Here is a 17,971-nt window from a genome sequence, read left to right on the forward strand (position 1 = left end):
ATGTGTCTTTAGAAACCTTTGAAAATAAACATTTCCTGCTGTCATGTGCAGGCGATAGCCACAGGACTATTTACTGTTGTGAATATTAAGTGTTTGCCTCTACAGAAAAATATGCCACTCTTACATCGAATGTCAGTGCTTTGCCTTGCCGTGATTTAGGCAGTTTGCAACCAGTGCATTTATTTGTGCTTTTATGAAAATTAATTTTAATGACGTTTTAATTGAGCTGTTTTAATGTATACGGCCGTTTGTTTGCATTTCATAATAATTCAATGTATTGTCATTCTTTTAGTAACTCTCATGTTTATTCCACTTTAGTTGAAGAAGTGCAATAACTATTTTACTTACCTCCCGCTGTCTAGTGACCTCAATAACGCCATAGTGATTTTCCAGTTGTACGAGATGATACGCGTGCATGTGGACTGGAACTGCATCAACAAACCTCCATACCCTGCCCTTGGAGGCAACATGAAGAAGGTCAGCTTGATAAACGTGCCATGCTGCCAAATGTGGTGTGGTAAACTTCGGCAGCCAATCAGAGCTCTGTTCTTTTGGGCATTATGGGGCGCTAGTCTAAAAGTCCATTAAACATAAGCTCTTCCACGACATTGCGCCTATTATAAACTGCAAATCGTGCTAATGTGTTTTTTGTTTTATCTATCAATCAATCAGTTGGTATTTGTATGGCACAACTAATCACCCGTGAGGGTATCTAGGCACTGGGTAGCAGGGCTCAGTCGAAAAGGCAGGCCTCGAGTCTCTCCCTGAAATCCTCCGGTGAGGGTGATGTCCAGAGGTGGGGATGAAGGCCGTTCCAGGTCTTAGTGGTGAGGTAGGAGAAGGAACTGCATCTGCTCTGGCTTTGGCAGATGCGTGCTGTCTAGATGAGGACAAGGGTGGCAGAGCGAAGGTGTCTGGATGGTTGGTGGAAATTCAGGTAACGGTTGATGTATGCTGGCCCTAGGTTGTGGAGGGCTTTGTAGGCATGTGTCAATATCTTGAATTGGCAACTTGTCTGGATGAGGAGCCAGTGAAGGTTCCTAAAGTATGGAGTGATGTAAATGTAAATGTACAGGAATTTTTATAGCGCAAATCACCGAGCGGTTTCTAAGCGCTTGCTTAGGGAACCTGTCCTGGTATTCCCCTGTGAGATAACCCCGGCAGGGTATCGGCAAGGTGAAAGCCAGGCATCCCGCCGCGAGGGGCCGTTGTGGAGATTAAGCAAGCTATTGCCCAGAGTCGCAGAGTGTTAACCCATGAATCAAGTAGGCACCGGAGCGTGAATTGTCGAGTCCATGGACATTTTAGGACTCAAGACCCCGCCGAGCCGGGAATTGAACCCTGGTCCCGGGCTGACCTCTGCTTCCAGGTCTGCCTCCTCTAACCAGTGAGCCACACTTCTCCACAATGATGTGGGTCCATTTGAGCAGGTTGAGTATGAGTCTGGCCACTGAGTTCAGTTTCGTCTGTAGTCTCTTCATGAGTTTGGTGGTGTTTCCTGCATCTATTGAATTGCTGTAGTACAGCCAGCTGGTTTCTAGGGCTTGAGTGACAGTTTTCCTCGTACCGATTGGGAGACTTTTGAAGATTCTTCAGAGCATGCGAAAGGTGTGGGAGGAGGCTGTGTTGATCTGTTGCTTCATGGTGAGCTTGCTGTCCAGGATAATGCTGATGTTGCGGGCATGGTCTGTCGGTGTGGGAGTTGCCGAAGTTCGGCGGGCAACCAGGTGTTGTTCCAAAGGGAGGCTTTGTTGCCAAAGATCAGCACTTCGGTCTTGTCAGTGGTGAGCTTTAGATAGTTGGTCTTCATCCAGGGAGACGTTCATCATGCAGTTGTGGAAGTTGGTCTTCACGGAGGAAGGTTCTGCTGAGAGCGAGGGGATGAGATGGGTGTCGTCAGCGTAGAATATGATGTTGAGGTCTTGGGTTCTGGGGGGAGCCGGGGAGAAAGGTAGCAAGAGAGTAAGCAGAATGCCGCAAGGGCATGAATTCCTGAAACTTGGACATGACAGTGTGGAGCTATTCCAACTGTGAATGAGGTCCGCCCGTGAGGGTGCTAGTGAGTGAATTAGTGTGCAATTGGAGCAATTACTTGAAACTGCACAAGGAGGGGCCGCTTATTCCGGTGTTATCAGATGCAAAAGAATGAAAAACACAATGTGGTGCAGCGGGTCAAGGCTGCCGTGCGAAGTATGAATCTGCGATTGCCGATTATTTGCTATTCAGGACGTCAGTCACAGTTGGAATAGCTCCCCACTTTCAAGTCCAAGTTTCAGGAATTCATGCCCCTTGCGGCATTCTGCTTACTTTCTCGCTACCTTTCTCCCCGGCTCTGACCGGTTTTGTATTCAGCTTGCTCACTATTGCTATGTCCTGAAGATGATCTTGAGTAGATGAGATCGAAACGCCGTTGACCCCCCTACAACAAGAACTCTGTACACTTTCTATAATTTATTCTTGAGGTGTTCTCCTATGTGTTGTCAATGCAATGTTTATATTTTAAAGTCACCCCCACTTAGCACGTCACACTTGTTGTTACTTTACTTATGTGAGCACCTGAATTTTTTCTTGCATAATTTCATAAAATAAATAACAAACGTTATTTTTACTTACATGTCCCTGTTCATATTACTTATTGCGCCATGGGATATTTATTATCTATCTCGACTCTAGCGCATTGTCACTAATTCTGACACCGCTTCCTTCCTTGGACCTTTTTGACCACATAAGAACCATTGTTTTTCTAAGACATTCGAAATACTCTCATAAGCAGCCATTTGATTTTGTACCTTAACCCGTTGGCTACGGGGTGTTTCCCCCCCGCTGTGCGGGGGGGGGGGGCGCGCGCGGCGCCGCTGTGCTGTTGACGAGCTCAGCTCGTCATGAGGCACAGCGAAGCTGTCCTCGTGACGAGCTGAGCTAACCACACCCGTTTTTAGAACGTTCAGCACAGCGGGGAAATTATCCCCACGTGTGAACGTTCCAACGGCTGCGACGAGCTCCGCTCGTCATGAGGGCAGCTCAAACGTCCCTCATGACGAGCTGAGCTCGTCAACAGCACACAAGGGGTTAAAGACCAGCCTTTCGAAAGGGTCCTTCTCCATCTTTTGATTTAATCATATGGCACATTCAAAGAGCTCCATTTCTTACGAATACAAAGAGTGATTTTGATAATTGGTGACCTCCAGATCTTAGAATCGTGTGCATATAACAGCGTTTCTGGCTACTTTCTCGAGCCAGAGTTGCATAGCTAGGATTAAATGTGTTCTTGCTATTTACATTGGACCCCAGTAGACCTGTACATATTTCTACCACAACATGAACAATATCCATGTGAAGTGCCCATGTTCACTGTATTGCTCCCAACAGTTAATATTTTGTACATTGCCAGGGGCTCTGGGTTCAAGAGTAAGAACATTCAATTAATTTTCTGTCTCTATCATCATTATCTTAAGGAGAACAACACAGTTTGTGGGCTGCTTACCATCTAATTAGGCAACCACTATGGACTTACTAAGATCTAGTTGGAACATAAGTATCACTCCTGATTCACAAGTTAGTAGTACACTTGCAGAGATTTTCACTAATGTTATGTCATTCATACTAACGGGGGTTACTTAAGAGTTTACTTAGAATAGTAACAACTTCCATGTGGACAGTATTAGGTAAGTTCTCCGCTCCATGTTCTTTTTAGGTCTGCATTAATCAGCCAGGAGAAGGACATATTCATGCTGGAATTCAAGCAGTTTCCAGATGTACCACTAGTCTTATTTCCTTTCTGCTACAGTCTAAGGGGCCCATTATGATGTTGGCCAGATTGCCTCCGCCAGGCTGGCGGTGGCCACCGCCGGCCTGGCGGAGGCAATCCGCCCGACACCAATGCCTGGATTCCCCCCCGCCATATTAGGATGGCGGGGGGGGGACAGCGGCGGACGGAAAGACCGTCCGCCGCTTTACCGCCGCGGTCGCCTTGCGACCGCGGTGGTGATGGAATAATATGGTGGCGGTGTCCAATGGACACCGCCAGCCATATTACGATGGCTAAATCAGGGGCCTCTCCGCGGCGGCAATGCTGCCACGGAATGGCAGGCGGTGATTGATGCGGGCCTCCCTGTGGGCCCCCAGAGTGACGGCCAAAGGGGGGTGGCACACGGGGGGGTACTTGTGGTACCCCCCTGCATTTGCATAATCGCAGCGGCAGGCACCGCGCGGTGCCTGCCGCTTCGATTATGCAAATGCGTGCATTTGTTCTTGACATTGTGGCGGGCGGTGCAGTGAGCACCGCCCGCCACAATGTTAACTTGAGGAATGCGCCCGCCACTGTGGCGGGCGCATCCTAATGCCAATTTCGGGACCCCCGCCCTTTAGGCGGGCGGTCCCAATCTCCGTTGTCCGCCCGCCATCCTAATGGACCCCTTAGTCATTATGTTGGAATCATCATCATCATCATGACTGTGGAGGCCTTCAGTACCTTGTAAATTAGGCATCAATTTACATTATCCTAGTCCACAATTTCTGTATGTAATTATTAGACATCAAGATGAAACTTGTGTGTTTCTAATTGGCGAACGTTCCCACTGCCCTTATTCTTCCTTTCTATTGCTGTCTTGGCCTTTCCTTAACTCTTTCTCTCATACATTGGTTGCTTCTCTTGTGTGCACTCTCTCTTTCTCTCACAGTCTTCTCTCTTTCTTTTAGAGTCATTTCTCTTTCTAGTTCATTTGCCTGTTCAGCCTGTGAATATTTGTTGTTTCTGAATCCTCCCTTTGTTTGTCTTAACCCCTTTCTTTTTCTCTGTGGCTTTCTTTCTCTCATAGGTTATTTATAGATAAAAAGTGTCATACTACTATGACAAGCAATAACTGGACAGAGGAGTGACCTGCCCCTGCACATGCTATTATTCGCTGGCTGCAGCAACTTTACAGTGCACTGGCGAGAGGGTGCCAAAGTAATGCAACGCACTTGGGTATTATAGACCGGATGGAGAGCCATTCTCAAAAATGTTCTCTTGTCATAAAACAATGGTGTCCATGTGGCAACTCTTCATTCTGAAAATTCTCACAAACATACTTCAGTCCATGAGAGTCTCCAATATAATTTCTTTGTATGTGAATGTTGTGCCTTAAAGTGTTGTTTCATAAGTCTGTGTCAACATCATTGGGATAAGAGGTAATCAGTGCTTTATTCACTGTGAGTATCTTTTAATAAGATTGTGTTTCATATTCATTTCTTCTTAGATTGAGAACTGTAATTATGCAGTGGAACTTGGGAAAACAAAGGCCAAATTTTCCTTAGTCGGGATTGCTGGACAGGACATAAATGAAGGCAATCCAACTCTCACCTTGGCATTGGTTTGGCAACTAATGAGAAGGTAAGGTTTGCTTTTATGCTTTAAATGTACGTCCCACAACCGTAATGAAAAAAATCTGTCACCACATTTTTCTTCTCTTTGCCATATCAACCCTAAACAGAGGTAGCAAAGTATGCATGTTTGCAGAACCCATAAATAAAAAAAAATGTAAGGTTCCATCAAGAGTAGAATAAAGCCTATAGATAAATATCCTCTTTCTTGACCGACTGCATGCTTCTTTTCCGTCCTAGTGTCAGTGTGGAGGGTCATTTCAAATCCCCTGCTCTTAATTCTGCAGTTTATGTATGCAAATCATAAACACCATTGGTGTTAACCATACATTTGAGCCATTGAGTATTTCATTCCTTGTTTATATTGAAGAATATTTATATAAATATTAGTAAAAACATTTATATGAAAGCTAAGGCTACACAAGTACAGACTGTAACATTAAAAATTGAAACACACAAAAGGTGATGGGAAATAAGTTAACCAATGGTTATTTCGGGCTGCATCCCAGTCCAGCTTTATTTTGTGACCATGTCACCACCTCCGTTTGGATAGCGCTGTAGGCAGATCAGTCTTGGTGCTGCTCCAATAGTAACCGTCCATCTAGTGGTCAAAGTAGGGGGGCGGCGGGGGGGGGGGAGTAAGGGAACTGCGGGTGGAGAATCAGAGAGCAGGAATAACCCAAGGACTTTGTCGGTGGGTGGAGTTAGAGGCGTGGCCAAAAAGAGCAAAACATCCCCCCAATTTTCTGTATTTGTTTGGTATTTCACTGACCCGTGACAGCTTATTAAGTTTTTTAATTCAGCCAATGGATACACGTGTTTATTTAAGGTTTAATATGAGTTGTTGACGTTAAGATACATTTCCAATCATAGAATGTCCTAAGTACGCTTAAAAGTGGGATCACAAGTCATTTGTCCCCGAGCCATGCAATTTGTTTCATCAGCACTTTGCCTCCCTTTTTCCACAAGAGCAGTTCAAACATGAACGGCAAAATTTCCTGGTTTGCAAATGTTTTCCACTTAATGATGGCTTTTGCCATATTTGCCACACAATACATCATCTGCTGCATAATCTGACGATTTTAACTAAAAAATTATTTGTAACACAAACGGATCAAAAGTTACTAAACAATTTGACTTGTGTTGCTGCAAAATGGAGGGCCCTTTGCAAATGTTGACTTGTCACCTTTCTTCCTGCTGCATTTGTATGTTACCCTGGTACTAATGAGGCAAAATCTTTGCAGCAACTGTTAGTATGTGTAAAAATGTTAAAATAATAAAGTATCAGAAAATGTACCGCATTACGCTGCATAATTTAGGCAACACTGTAAAATAATTTTGTCCTCCTTTTGCTGCACAATTCCAGTGCCCCCAAAGCAGGTAGCACATGTTAAAAGTGCTTGTGCACGAAGCAGAGAGACGGTGAAGTTTGCAAACTTAATTTGGTGTGCATGCAAATCCTGTATTGCCGATCCCTGGTGACTTGCACTACCACTGCTAAAGCAAGCCAATGGAGGTACCAGTGGGTGAGACAGACTGGCCTCTCAGGTCCTGTAACCTCAGTAGCAAAGTCACTGTTGCTCTCGGGTGTGCTGCTTAGTAGGCCTGCTTGCAAGACTGGAGGTGAACTTCAGTATGGATTGTGGTGGACATGCCTTCAAAGTTAACCCACACATGCCACCGCTAGGGTGCATCCACTGGTGCTAAGACACGAGGGCTTCTAAGGTCTGGCTGGGCCTTCTATGGTCTAGCATGGGAATGTGCTCCCTTAGGAGCGTAGTCTGGGGCCTGGTCATGAAAGCTCAACCTGATTCCCCAGTTCCAAATTCAGCAGCTCAGGCCATAGTACCACATCCTCTCACACTGAACACCAAACTGTCCCACTGAGATAAACTTGCACTGCCTTCAGCTACAACCTAATTGTGCCCGCTATAAACACCTGAATACGACTTGATTCAAATTAGGCACTAGACAAGAGTAATATTCTGCGTGGAAAAAAAAGCGACCACATCCTGGAATAAGCAAACACTCATAGGGAATGCAAGATTAAATAAAGCATGTGAAATGTAAGAAGGAACAACATGGTTACCGCTTTTACACTCATTATTCAGAAACTAGAGCGTTTCTGCCTGAAAAGTTAAGGACTTGACTATAAGGCTCGGAAGGGACCCATTTCAATGTCTAATGCTTGTATTCTTACAAAATGTAAGCAGCATGGTTTAAATAGACCACATCCCTGACCACTGAGCCGTGGTACACATTTTACAAACTAAAATAAGGAAAACAGCTGATGAGGATCACATTAAACGTTTTCCACTCTATGCATCAACCAGGTATTGTTGTACCTCCGGGAATGGTGCACTTCCCAACCTGGGGAAAGACAAAACAACGAACATAATGCTTCACTGGCATACTCTGTAAAGTGGTGCTGTGGTTGTGAATAAAACCAATCTTGCCACTTTGCTACCACTATGACTTGCTTTATTTAGTAGTAATTCTTCGTATTTTTAACCTTTTTTGCTATCCGCCCTGTGGATACACTTTAGAATAGAAAGTCCGGAAAAGATGACATTTACAGAAAAAGTGTTTCTTTCTTTTTTTGGATCCATTTCACTGGGGTACAAATGAAGAAAAGGAGAGAAAAGAAAGGGTAAGAGCCATTTCTTGAAGTTATGGTTTTCAACAAGTGAGGAGGAGCAAGAGAAAGACAGAAAGAGAAGGAATAAGAGGAAGAAAAAGAAGGGTTGCAGCTGACCGCAGCAGAGCAGGAGAAATGGACACTGTCCTTGTCTTGTCTGGGCAGGAAGGGACAGAGTCCTTTTCCTTCTCTGCCCACCCCGCCCGTTCCCGAATGTCCACGAACGGCCGAGCCTTATCTATAGGCCTTGGCTATTTCTGCCATCCTGGGATGCATTTTTAAAAAGTAGGGAACGGATTCTATTAAATTAAAAAAGTTGGGGCACGTCGTGCCCTGACGATCCTGCCCACTTTGACCACTGAGTCCATCCTGAATTATAAGGCCAAGTCATTCCTGAACTGAACACAGCAACTCAAGACCAGTTGTCCAATGATTGGGGCTCTTCAGTCTTGTGTAAGTTAGTTCCAATAAGCATGGGACCCATGTATGGGCATTCTTGTCACACTTAGGGCATCACAATGAAGCATACATGCCAATAGACCCTTTTCAGATGGGAAACTCCCAATTTTTGAAGCCAAAAATGGCTTTATTTTGGATGTCTCTGTCTGAAATTGCCTAAGTTTCAATAGAGGAAATACATTCTCCCAACTTTTCTTTTCTTTATTTTTTAAACTCCCACTTTCCTCTTGTTGGCATGTATGCGGAAGTATACAAAAAAGTGATGGGTGGAATACTTAAAGTAATCTCTGGTACTGTGTTTATGCAGCTCCAACACACAGTATCATTCAGGGGTTGATCTTTCAGCTTCAAGGCTTCCAGCCAGGGCCATCAGAGAAGGCACCCAGAGGGCAGGCATGAAATCGTGTTTTTGCATTAGAAGAAGCAACAATTAAAACATGAAGACAGGGGTGTTTTTTAGGTCTTGCCTAGCGATGCAGTGGATGCGGTGCTCGCTTTGGCAAGATCTAGTGTCGTCGGTTTCTTGGCCGAAGGGGGACAGGACATGTGCACGCGCCCAGACAGGCGCACTGCTCTCCTCCCCTCACGCACTGTGCATGTGCCCGGACAGGACAGGCGATGTGCACATCCACAGCTCCGACCGGCTCGGGTGCACTGCTCTCCTCCCCTCACGCTACCTATGTTTGCTCACACACTGTCCCCGTAACATGAGGCAGATCCAGAGCTCCATGTGACGTGCACTGGGGTGGCATGGGCTTTGTGGCTGTTTGTAGCTGGTTTTCCGTGATGTTGCTGGCTCGTACACTCACTGTAAATAGACTGCCTCTTCCTCTGTTCCCCCGAAGCTATGGACCAGCCACGGTTGCGGGTACACAATTCTGCTGGCGGTCTGGTACCGGCAGACTGCCACGCCCCTCACCAGCGCATCTTCAAGATCATCGTTATAGGTGACTCCTGCGTGGGCAAGACTTGCATGAGCTACCGCTTCTGCGGGGGGCCCATCCTGGAGACCACAGAGTCCACCATCGGGGTGGACTTCCAAGAGCGGACCCTGGATATCGACGGCGAAATAATTAAGGTGACTAGAGTCCAGGTGCAGCGTGTGTGACCTACTTAAGGGCATGAGTTGACTGCATGATATCACACGTAGCAGTAACACAAGTCACTTCTGCAGTAATCACCATGGTCCATCGGAGTTAGCAGTAGTATGGTTGTTACATATTATGGATTTAGAATGACAAAGAGTCTTTCGGCTTTTATGAGAAAAATAATGTTAACTTTTGTATGTTGTCTGCATCTTTTGCAACTCGTCATGCAATGAAGCATGCAGAATGTTGACTGCGTGACAGCTATCCGCAGAAATAAGACCAGTACAATATGTCTTCAATAACAATTCTGCCAGTAAGCTCCTCTATCACGAACCCCTTCCTGAGAGATATAGCCTTTTGGAAGCGCTATATAGATGATGTGCTACTCATTTGGAAAGGGAGTATGGAACGTCTAATGGAATTTCTCATATGGATCAACACCATCAACAGATATCTGAGATTCACCTACACTGTAAGCACCACGGAGGTGGTATTTCTTGACATAGTGATAACTAACAGTGGAACAACTTTAACTACGAAAACTCACTATAAAGCAACTGCAAAAAACAATTTGTTACAGTTTTCCAGCTTTCACCCACGCCCATTGAAAGAAAACTTGCCCTACGGTCAATATCTTCGGATCCGGCGTAACTGCAGTAGCACATATGATTTCAAACAACAAGCAACTGATTTGACTGAAAAATTACATCAAAGAGGTTACCCTGACCATATCCTGAATAAAGGATACAAACGGACACGGACTCAGCCCCGTGAAGTCCTTTTGGAACCACAAATCAGAACTGTGGAGGAACCTCCCCTTACATGTGTTACTACCTACAGTACCTTGTCTAACCTGATGAAAAAATCCATTAACAAAAACTGGAAAATTATTTCCAGTACCAGGAAGGACTGGCAAAAACCCCTTTTTTCATTTAGAAAAGGTCGTAGTTTAAGAGACTCCTTGGTGCACACCAGACCAAAAGAACCAGCTTCCGTGCCAACACGCAGTATCACTGATGCATGTAATCTACCAAGGGTCACCGGACACTATCCATGCTCGAATTGCTCCGTGTGCCATTTGACAACGGCCACTAAATCGTTGTCCCTGGAACCGGACAAAACCTGGTGGCAAAGATCACACACCAATTGCAACTCAGCAAATGTTGTCTACCTCATCACATGCCCCTGTTCACACCGGTACGTGGGCATGACCACGAGGAAGGTTAAGCAGAGGGTATGTGAACATAGGAGCAATATAAGATGTAAGAAGATTACCACCAAGATGAGCGAGCATTTCTTACAAGTTAACCATACCACCAACGATCTGAGATGGACTGTCATCGAACAGCTCACTGAAGGCCCTAATATTGCTTTACTTTTTGAGAAGGAACAGCGATGGGTGTATCGGCTTGGCACCCACCTCAATGGTTTGAATGATGACATTCCATGGGGGGCTATCAGAAAATAATCCTTCTCGTGTGATTGGTCTCTGACTATTGGTCTATTGGTCTGCTGGTCATCAGATTACACTAGGCCTCTTTGCTGTGGAGTATTCTCAATAGACAACCTCTCTCACATTCCCTTTTGTAGGAGTCGAACCTAACTTCGTAAATTACATCTCTTACACCTGTAACTCGAATTTATGAGCTCACGTGCATCAGAACCCTTATTGTAAACCCGTTACTATTCCAGCTTAAATATGGGTATTCCCCGTGATTACCAGCAACATGGGATACTCTCGTCCGCAATTTTGATTGCCGCGAGAGGATCCGGCTCTGATGTATCTAATGAGGCAATTCCCTATTCTATAGTCTACAAGAGAATCCTATTCCATTTTTTAATTTTTAGTTTCTCTCGTTGTTTGTATCCAAATAAGTCTTTCTTCCCGTTCTGGTCTTAATTCCAGACAACACGAAAGAAGTTGAGACGCTCCAGTCCCTCTTTGTCTTCGACTGGTTGTTTACTTCGACCGCTTTCCCTCATTGGTCGAACGTATGTAACCGCGCCTTCAGCCACGCCCATTCCCGGAAGAGCGCGCGCTGGTGACAGAGCCCCGGCCTCATATACGACGGAACCCGACTGGCTCTTGATCGTCGAGACGCGGTCTTGAGGGCTGGTCAGGTTTACACTCGGGTGCCTGGCGTCGTGGGCGTGAGTGCGGTTTCGGCCTTCTTCTTCTTCGGCTTGAGCTAAGTACCTTCAAGGTCTCCCATTAAGTTCGTCTCGTATTTGTTTCTTTAATTTACAGGATGTGCCGAATACGCCATCACCCCTCTCCCGCAGTCTATGGGGTGATATTTTCTCTCCTCTCAAGTGAGAACCATTAAACAAGCATTTCGTTTTTCTGGGGATATTGGTCACTGGCCCTTGGCCCATTGATCGTGTAGTTCTGACTAAAGAACGCGTCATAGACTGGGTGTCTCATTGTAACGCCCCCCCCCCCCCACCACCACTATACCACGCAGTTTCCACGCGCCGCATGAAATGACACATGCTCACAGGCGGGCATTAATTCAGTTCGCCCATCACTACGTGATAATGATACTACACAGATAACGCTATCATGTAGCAAGATAATATATAGCCACAGGCAGAACCACACATCTCTGTGAATTAGTCGTGTGTTGTGCACTTGCCTGTACATATGAGCACAAGTCACCACTGTGTGCCCCTCGGCCTGCAGATCAATAACTAATTATGTTTTTGTCTGTCTATGTCTGTCTGTATCCTTTCTCTTTATAGGTGCATCTAATTTTTGAGTCTCTGATTTTGAGACCAGAAGGGTTGTGCCTCCTGTTTTTTGATCAGTGAAGCCACCCTTTCAGTGCACTTCGACAGATATTTTCACTTTCACGTCCCTTGGTAGGGTGGGCCTTAGCGTGCCCATACCGCCGGGGTTTAATCACTCTAGGTCCTGACGAATGCCAGGTTAACTACACCAACATTGGCAGAAACATGTTGACCGCTCACGTAATGTTATTGGAAACAGGCCATCGAATTTAGTTGACCTTGTTTACCAACACATTTTTTAATATGCCCTTGGTGATCAACCATTAAATCAATTTTTGATACACACAAGTCATTTTTAAAGTCACCACATCACTCTACTCACGTAAATCTATCACCTAGCCTTCACATCTTCACATTACCCGCTCCGCAGTAAATCTGGCGTTGAAGCACACTGGGGTGACATTCGGTCACACCCAGTGGGGCCCGATGATGAAGCATGTCACCGACTAGGTCGGTGAGTGAGGGCTTTCTAAACACACCGAATGGGTGTTGTTGACTTCTTGTGCTCAGCTACCTTTGGTTTTCCATCAAGTAGCACTCTTTTATTGTTATTTTTCTAGTAAGCTCCTCTAGTCATTTAATGCATTTAAACTATCAAGAGGGACCCACACACTTCAGAACTCTTCAATGGTTCCCAAGTGAAGCCTGAACAGAATTCAAAGGGCTCTGAAGAAAGAGCTCGAGCGCAGCAACCCCTGTCTACTACCGCGCGAAAGACGTGCACCCTGCTCCAGAGGCATCTCTTCGTTGCTGTTGTGGGTGAAGTGACACCTGGCCCCAGATGTGGAACATGTCCCCGCGCACCACTTATGGCTCTATTTTACACACAAGCTGGTGGGTATAGGAGCCCGTTTTTAGGTCTCTTTGAAAATATCAGGGACTTTAGCCAAATTCTGTCTGTCACTAGTGGCTGATGCATTCCCGTTTAATATGGACTCTACTTCCTCGATCAGATGATCGATGGCATCGCGAGTGCAGTTACTGGAAACAGATATGAGAGGACTAGCTTTATTCTTTCAGGTTCTCACTTGTGAGGGGTTTCCGTCGCTTGCCCATCCTAGCAGTAACAGTCACTAATAAGCATTTGCAACGCAATAGGTCTCGCAATTGCGATTTTGAGCTTTGGACATTGTAAATTACCATGCTTTTTAGTTATGTGTTGGTTTTTAAAACATAAATAAAAGGCATTATCATTTACAATGCCAATAGCTGAAACGGCAAATGCGAGACCTATTGCATTGCAAATGCTTATCTTTCTGTAGTAACTGTTTTTGTTCTTGGCATCTGATAAGGAATGTCCCATGTGTACATGGAAATAGGGCAAAGGGCACTGCTGCTCAAGGGAATACAACAAAAGGTATGATGTGTGCTCCAAGCCTGTCAGCGCAGCAAAGAGGGCCCTTCCATGGTAGGCCCTGTGTTGAGCAGCCCTTCCATCTGAGATTGGGAGGGAGGCTGCACAAAAATTAGCAGGTCTGAGCCAGTAAAGACTGTCCCTGTGTTTTGCTGCACAGGCAGATAGCTGGTGCCAAGAATTCAGGAAGCCCCCTCCTGCGACTCTAAAATTTCTCTAGTGGCACTTATTGAGAATGCAGGGCCAGCACATAAGAGCACCTCCTGCTACTTCTGTACTGTGGGAAGCAGGAGCTGGGTGGCCCAGTGCAGCCTGTTCAGCGGCAATGACTCACCACATGCGCTTTTAAAACTAAGGGATTTTCAGCTCGTTTTAAAGTGTGGTTGGTGGGCACCTATCACTGTCTGGTGCCACTGGCAGGCAACCTTGCCCCCAGCTCCTAGCCAGGCCCTGAGCTGCCCGCAATCAGGAATCTGCATGTCAACATTTTTAGAAGCCTACCTTACTTTGGGGTGACGAAGCATGTGACAAACTCATGCTCCAAAAAAAACCTCCAGCATTCACTCCTTTGTGGTGGGCCTTGAATACTAACATCCCAGCTCATCCCCCAAAGACCAGGACTGCAGCCCTTCAGCCTACAAGCGGCCGGCCCCAGCAATTTGCAACAAAAGGATCTCAGCACACCCACCCTGGGGAGCTCAGAAAAGAGTTGGTTGAGACATTCTTCTGGTGATGACCTCAGTGGCTTCCCCAGCACCAAAACTCGTGCCAACCCTTCCTGCTTCCTGGGAAAATGCCTGGTGCCCTTTAGGGCCGGCCCGTACCTGCTGACACAAGTCATCCAGTTCTCGTGGTGCAGTCTTACAACACTGAGATAAAAGGCAAATGATCAGCATCACCATTCAATGAGATTTTAAAAGTAAATTTGGAGAAATGTGCATGTGCCTATCTCTTCTTATTGTACATCACAACAGGTACACCAAATACACGGTGAGAGCAGTCTAGACTACAGGTCGTATTAGACTTTTGAACAATCACTATGCATGTGAACAACTTTATATAAAATACAATGTTTTAGAAATAATATAATTATATGATAAACATTAGTGATCATCCTGAAATGGCTGGTAAGCTATGTAATGCATGATTAGTCACTGCCCCAGGGACATGTCTTGCAGCTTACTAATTATGTCAAAGTAAAAGAAAAGTCATCCGTTAGACCTGGCATTCTTAGGGTGGTGTTCCCCTGGCCTTTTTTCCTTTTACCTCCAGTTTTTGCTGGTTCTATTTGTTGGCTTCAGGACTCTGAGCCCTGAATCACTGATAACCAGTGCTAAAGTGCATGTGCTTCTTCCCTAAACATGTTGACATTGGTGTACCTGATTGGCATATTTGTTGTACTGGTAAGTCCCTGTAAAGTGGTATACCATATACCCAGGGCCATTACTTCAAATGCTACTAGTAGGCTGCAGCACTGGCTGTGCCACCCACAGAAGTAGACTTTCAAACCTGTCTCAGGCCTTCCACTGCAGTGCCTGTGTGAGCAGTTTACTGCCACTTCGACTTGCCATTTAAAATATCTTGCTGAGCCTCAAAATCTCCTTTTATTACATACAAGTCACCCCTAAGGTAGGCCCTAAGTAACCCTAATGCTATGTAAGTAAAACATAGGACATGTACCTGTATGTTTTGCATGTCCTAGAAGTGACAAACAGCCTTTTTCATTTTTCACTACTGTGAGGCATACTCCTCTCAAAGGCTAGCATTGGGAATTCACTTTTAAGCTTTACATCTTGATGAGATAGGAGTAGCTTTTTTCATGTCTAATAGGTTCATAATGATAAATCCTCCTTACTGGCGAAGTTGAATTTAACATTATTGTTTTAGAAATACCACTTTTAGATAGTGAACACACCAATACAAATGCCAATACTGATATTTATTCACCACTTTACTCATCACAATCTCACGTGACACTCATAGTGATTTGTAAAACAAATAAATGTTTATTTTTCTTTTTGGAATTTTATGTGTCTTTTAAAGAATTATTTCAAGGTAGACCGGTTCATGTTGCTATTTTCATGAACATTCCAAACATTTTTAGGACCACAAAACAATACAAACATATAACTCAAATATAACAATCACAAATATGACACTACATTAGAATACATATTTAAAAGCATTAAAAAAATATGATCAAGCTCAAATTCCACCAGAAACTAGGAAGAATAAGTCAAAGAGAAGGAAAAAACAGAGAAGACCCAAGGGAAAGGTTGGAAAGGTACACCAAAAAATCAAGAGTATGTAAGGTACAACACAGACCCAGGGAGAAAGTTTGCCAAACAGTATTCAGGTCAATAAGAAACTCAAATTCATTAGTTGTCACAATAAGATGTAGACCTGATGCACTTGTTTGGTCACAAACAAACGGTCAACCCGTTTCAAACCCCAATTGTATTTTAACTGGGTTATCCTCAGGACCTGGAAAGAGAGCTTGTGTAAGCTTTATCCTGGCACCAACTGTGCCACTCGACAATATCACGACTGCCAATGTCAACACAAATGCCACTATTTAGAGATTGCAAGTGGGTCTTTAAAGATGTTTTGGATACAAAATGGCAAAGCCAAGCTCAAGAATGAATCTGTACTCGTTTGCAACTGTCACCCAACCATGCCTGTTTGTCAATCTCACCGCGTACAATCACCCGTCCATCTCGCGAAAGGGCGATTGTATGTGGTTGATAAAACAGAAGCGTGAGATTGACAAACATGCATGGTTGCGTGACGGTTGCAAACGAGTATGGATTCATTCTTAAACCACCACGGCATATCTTGAAGGTTGTTCGCTGGAGCTTGACCTTGCCGTTTTTATCCAAAACATCCTGCATAAAAACAATCTCCCGAGGCATTTTCCTCTTCGTGTGTTGCAGAATGCAGCACACATAGAAGGAGGAGAAAACAAGAAGAAAAAGATGCTTCTTCTCTTTATGCCACCCCTGGGGATGCATAGCATTTTGTTGCATTCAGAGGTCTACCAGTAATGGTAAATCTGGGAATGTGGCAAACGGAAACAAAAAATGACGGGCTGAGCGCTGAAACGTTTCAGACACTCACCGCTAGTCACTATTAGATCTGGGTTGAATCCATCACTGTTCTTTTGCTCATTTCTCCACCACAGTTCAGACCAAGCCATATGCAAATAAGCCTTGACCATGTTCCTCATGGGAACAGTCCAGCGAAAACTGCCAAGCTCGGTCTTCCCTAGACCTGAAATAAGCATCCTGGAACTGATTTTGGGTAATACCCCTCATCACAGGCTAGCTTTAATCCAGTGGCAAAGTAAGCAAGAGACCCACTTCTGGGCATACCCAGGAAACCTAGGGCTAACAAATCACACACAAAGAGAAATGATAGACGGAGCGCTGAAACTTTTCAGACACTCACCCCCAGTCACTATTAGATCTGGTTTGAATCCATCATCATTCTTTTCCTCACTTCGCCACTTGGGAATGTGCCAAAATCCACAGGTGTTGCATAGGAACACTCATGCACCACCAATGAAATGCCTCCCTGGGTCAGAGTAACACAACACAGTGATTTGCGCTGCCTTGCGTTACTTCAGATTTATCTAGTCACTCAGAGCCTCACAAAGTGACCTTGCATGGCTTACTAAATCTAACTTAGTAACTGTGTTGCCCTTGTGCTCCTTTGCGTGGCGCAAGGGCGATGCAACTACTTGGTAAGTATGATCCCCCCAATACTAACTACAAAATTCATTCAGTGTACCACAACCCTCGGTCCTTAAGATCACAAACACTCAGTGTGCTCTGATCACTCACATGGCTAAAAATATCAGACAATGAGGCTGTTGCCTTAAAAGATGAGATATCCAACTGTTTATCAAACATTCCCAAAGAAGTGGGAAAAGAAACTAAACTGTCCTTGCCTAACTATGGTACCACCTTTACTCTCTTTGCCTGAGGATGATGGCACTATATATGTGCTGGAAGGCAGAGGATGTTTTGGGAGGAGATGGGTTTTAGGATGGGGTAACCCTTATTGCTTCTCAACCTGATAACTCTTTTTTGACTGCACTGTATGCAACCCCCCAAATCTGGCATACCTACAGCAAGCCCAGTCCTGAAACATCAGGAATGTGCTCACTTGAATCCATTTGTGTTGTCCTTGGAGCTTTTATAGCTATAAAATGTCACTGATCTGATGATACTTCTATTTGTAGGTCTAGATTTACAGTATGTTTCTAACAATAGCTGTTGT

General features: G+C 44.8%; 1 protein-coding gene across 2 annotated transcripts in view; it reads left to right on the forward strand.

The window, feature by feature from the left end:
* The window catches only part of PLS1 (plastin 1), a 470,894-nt gene that overhangs the window by 430,824 nt on the left and 22,099 nt on the right, over positions 1-17,971 (forward strand). For both annotated transcript variants that reach the window (XM_078666421.1, XM_078666420.1), the window contains exons 12-13: positions 363-477; positions 5,238-5,371. In XM_078666421.1, the coding sequence (XP_078522547.1) occupies positions 363-477; positions 5,238-5,371 (249 nt within the window). The remainder of the gene's footprint in view (positions 1-362; positions 478-5,237; positions 5,372-17,971) is intronic.

This window comes from Lissotriton helveticus, chromosome 11 (genome assembly GCF_964261635.1).
Source record: "Lissotriton helveticus chromosome 11, aLisHel1.1, whole genome shotgun sequence".
Classification (NCBI taxonomy): Eukaryota; Metazoa; Chordata; class Amphibia; order Caudata; family Salamandridae; genus Lissotriton; species Lissotriton helveticus.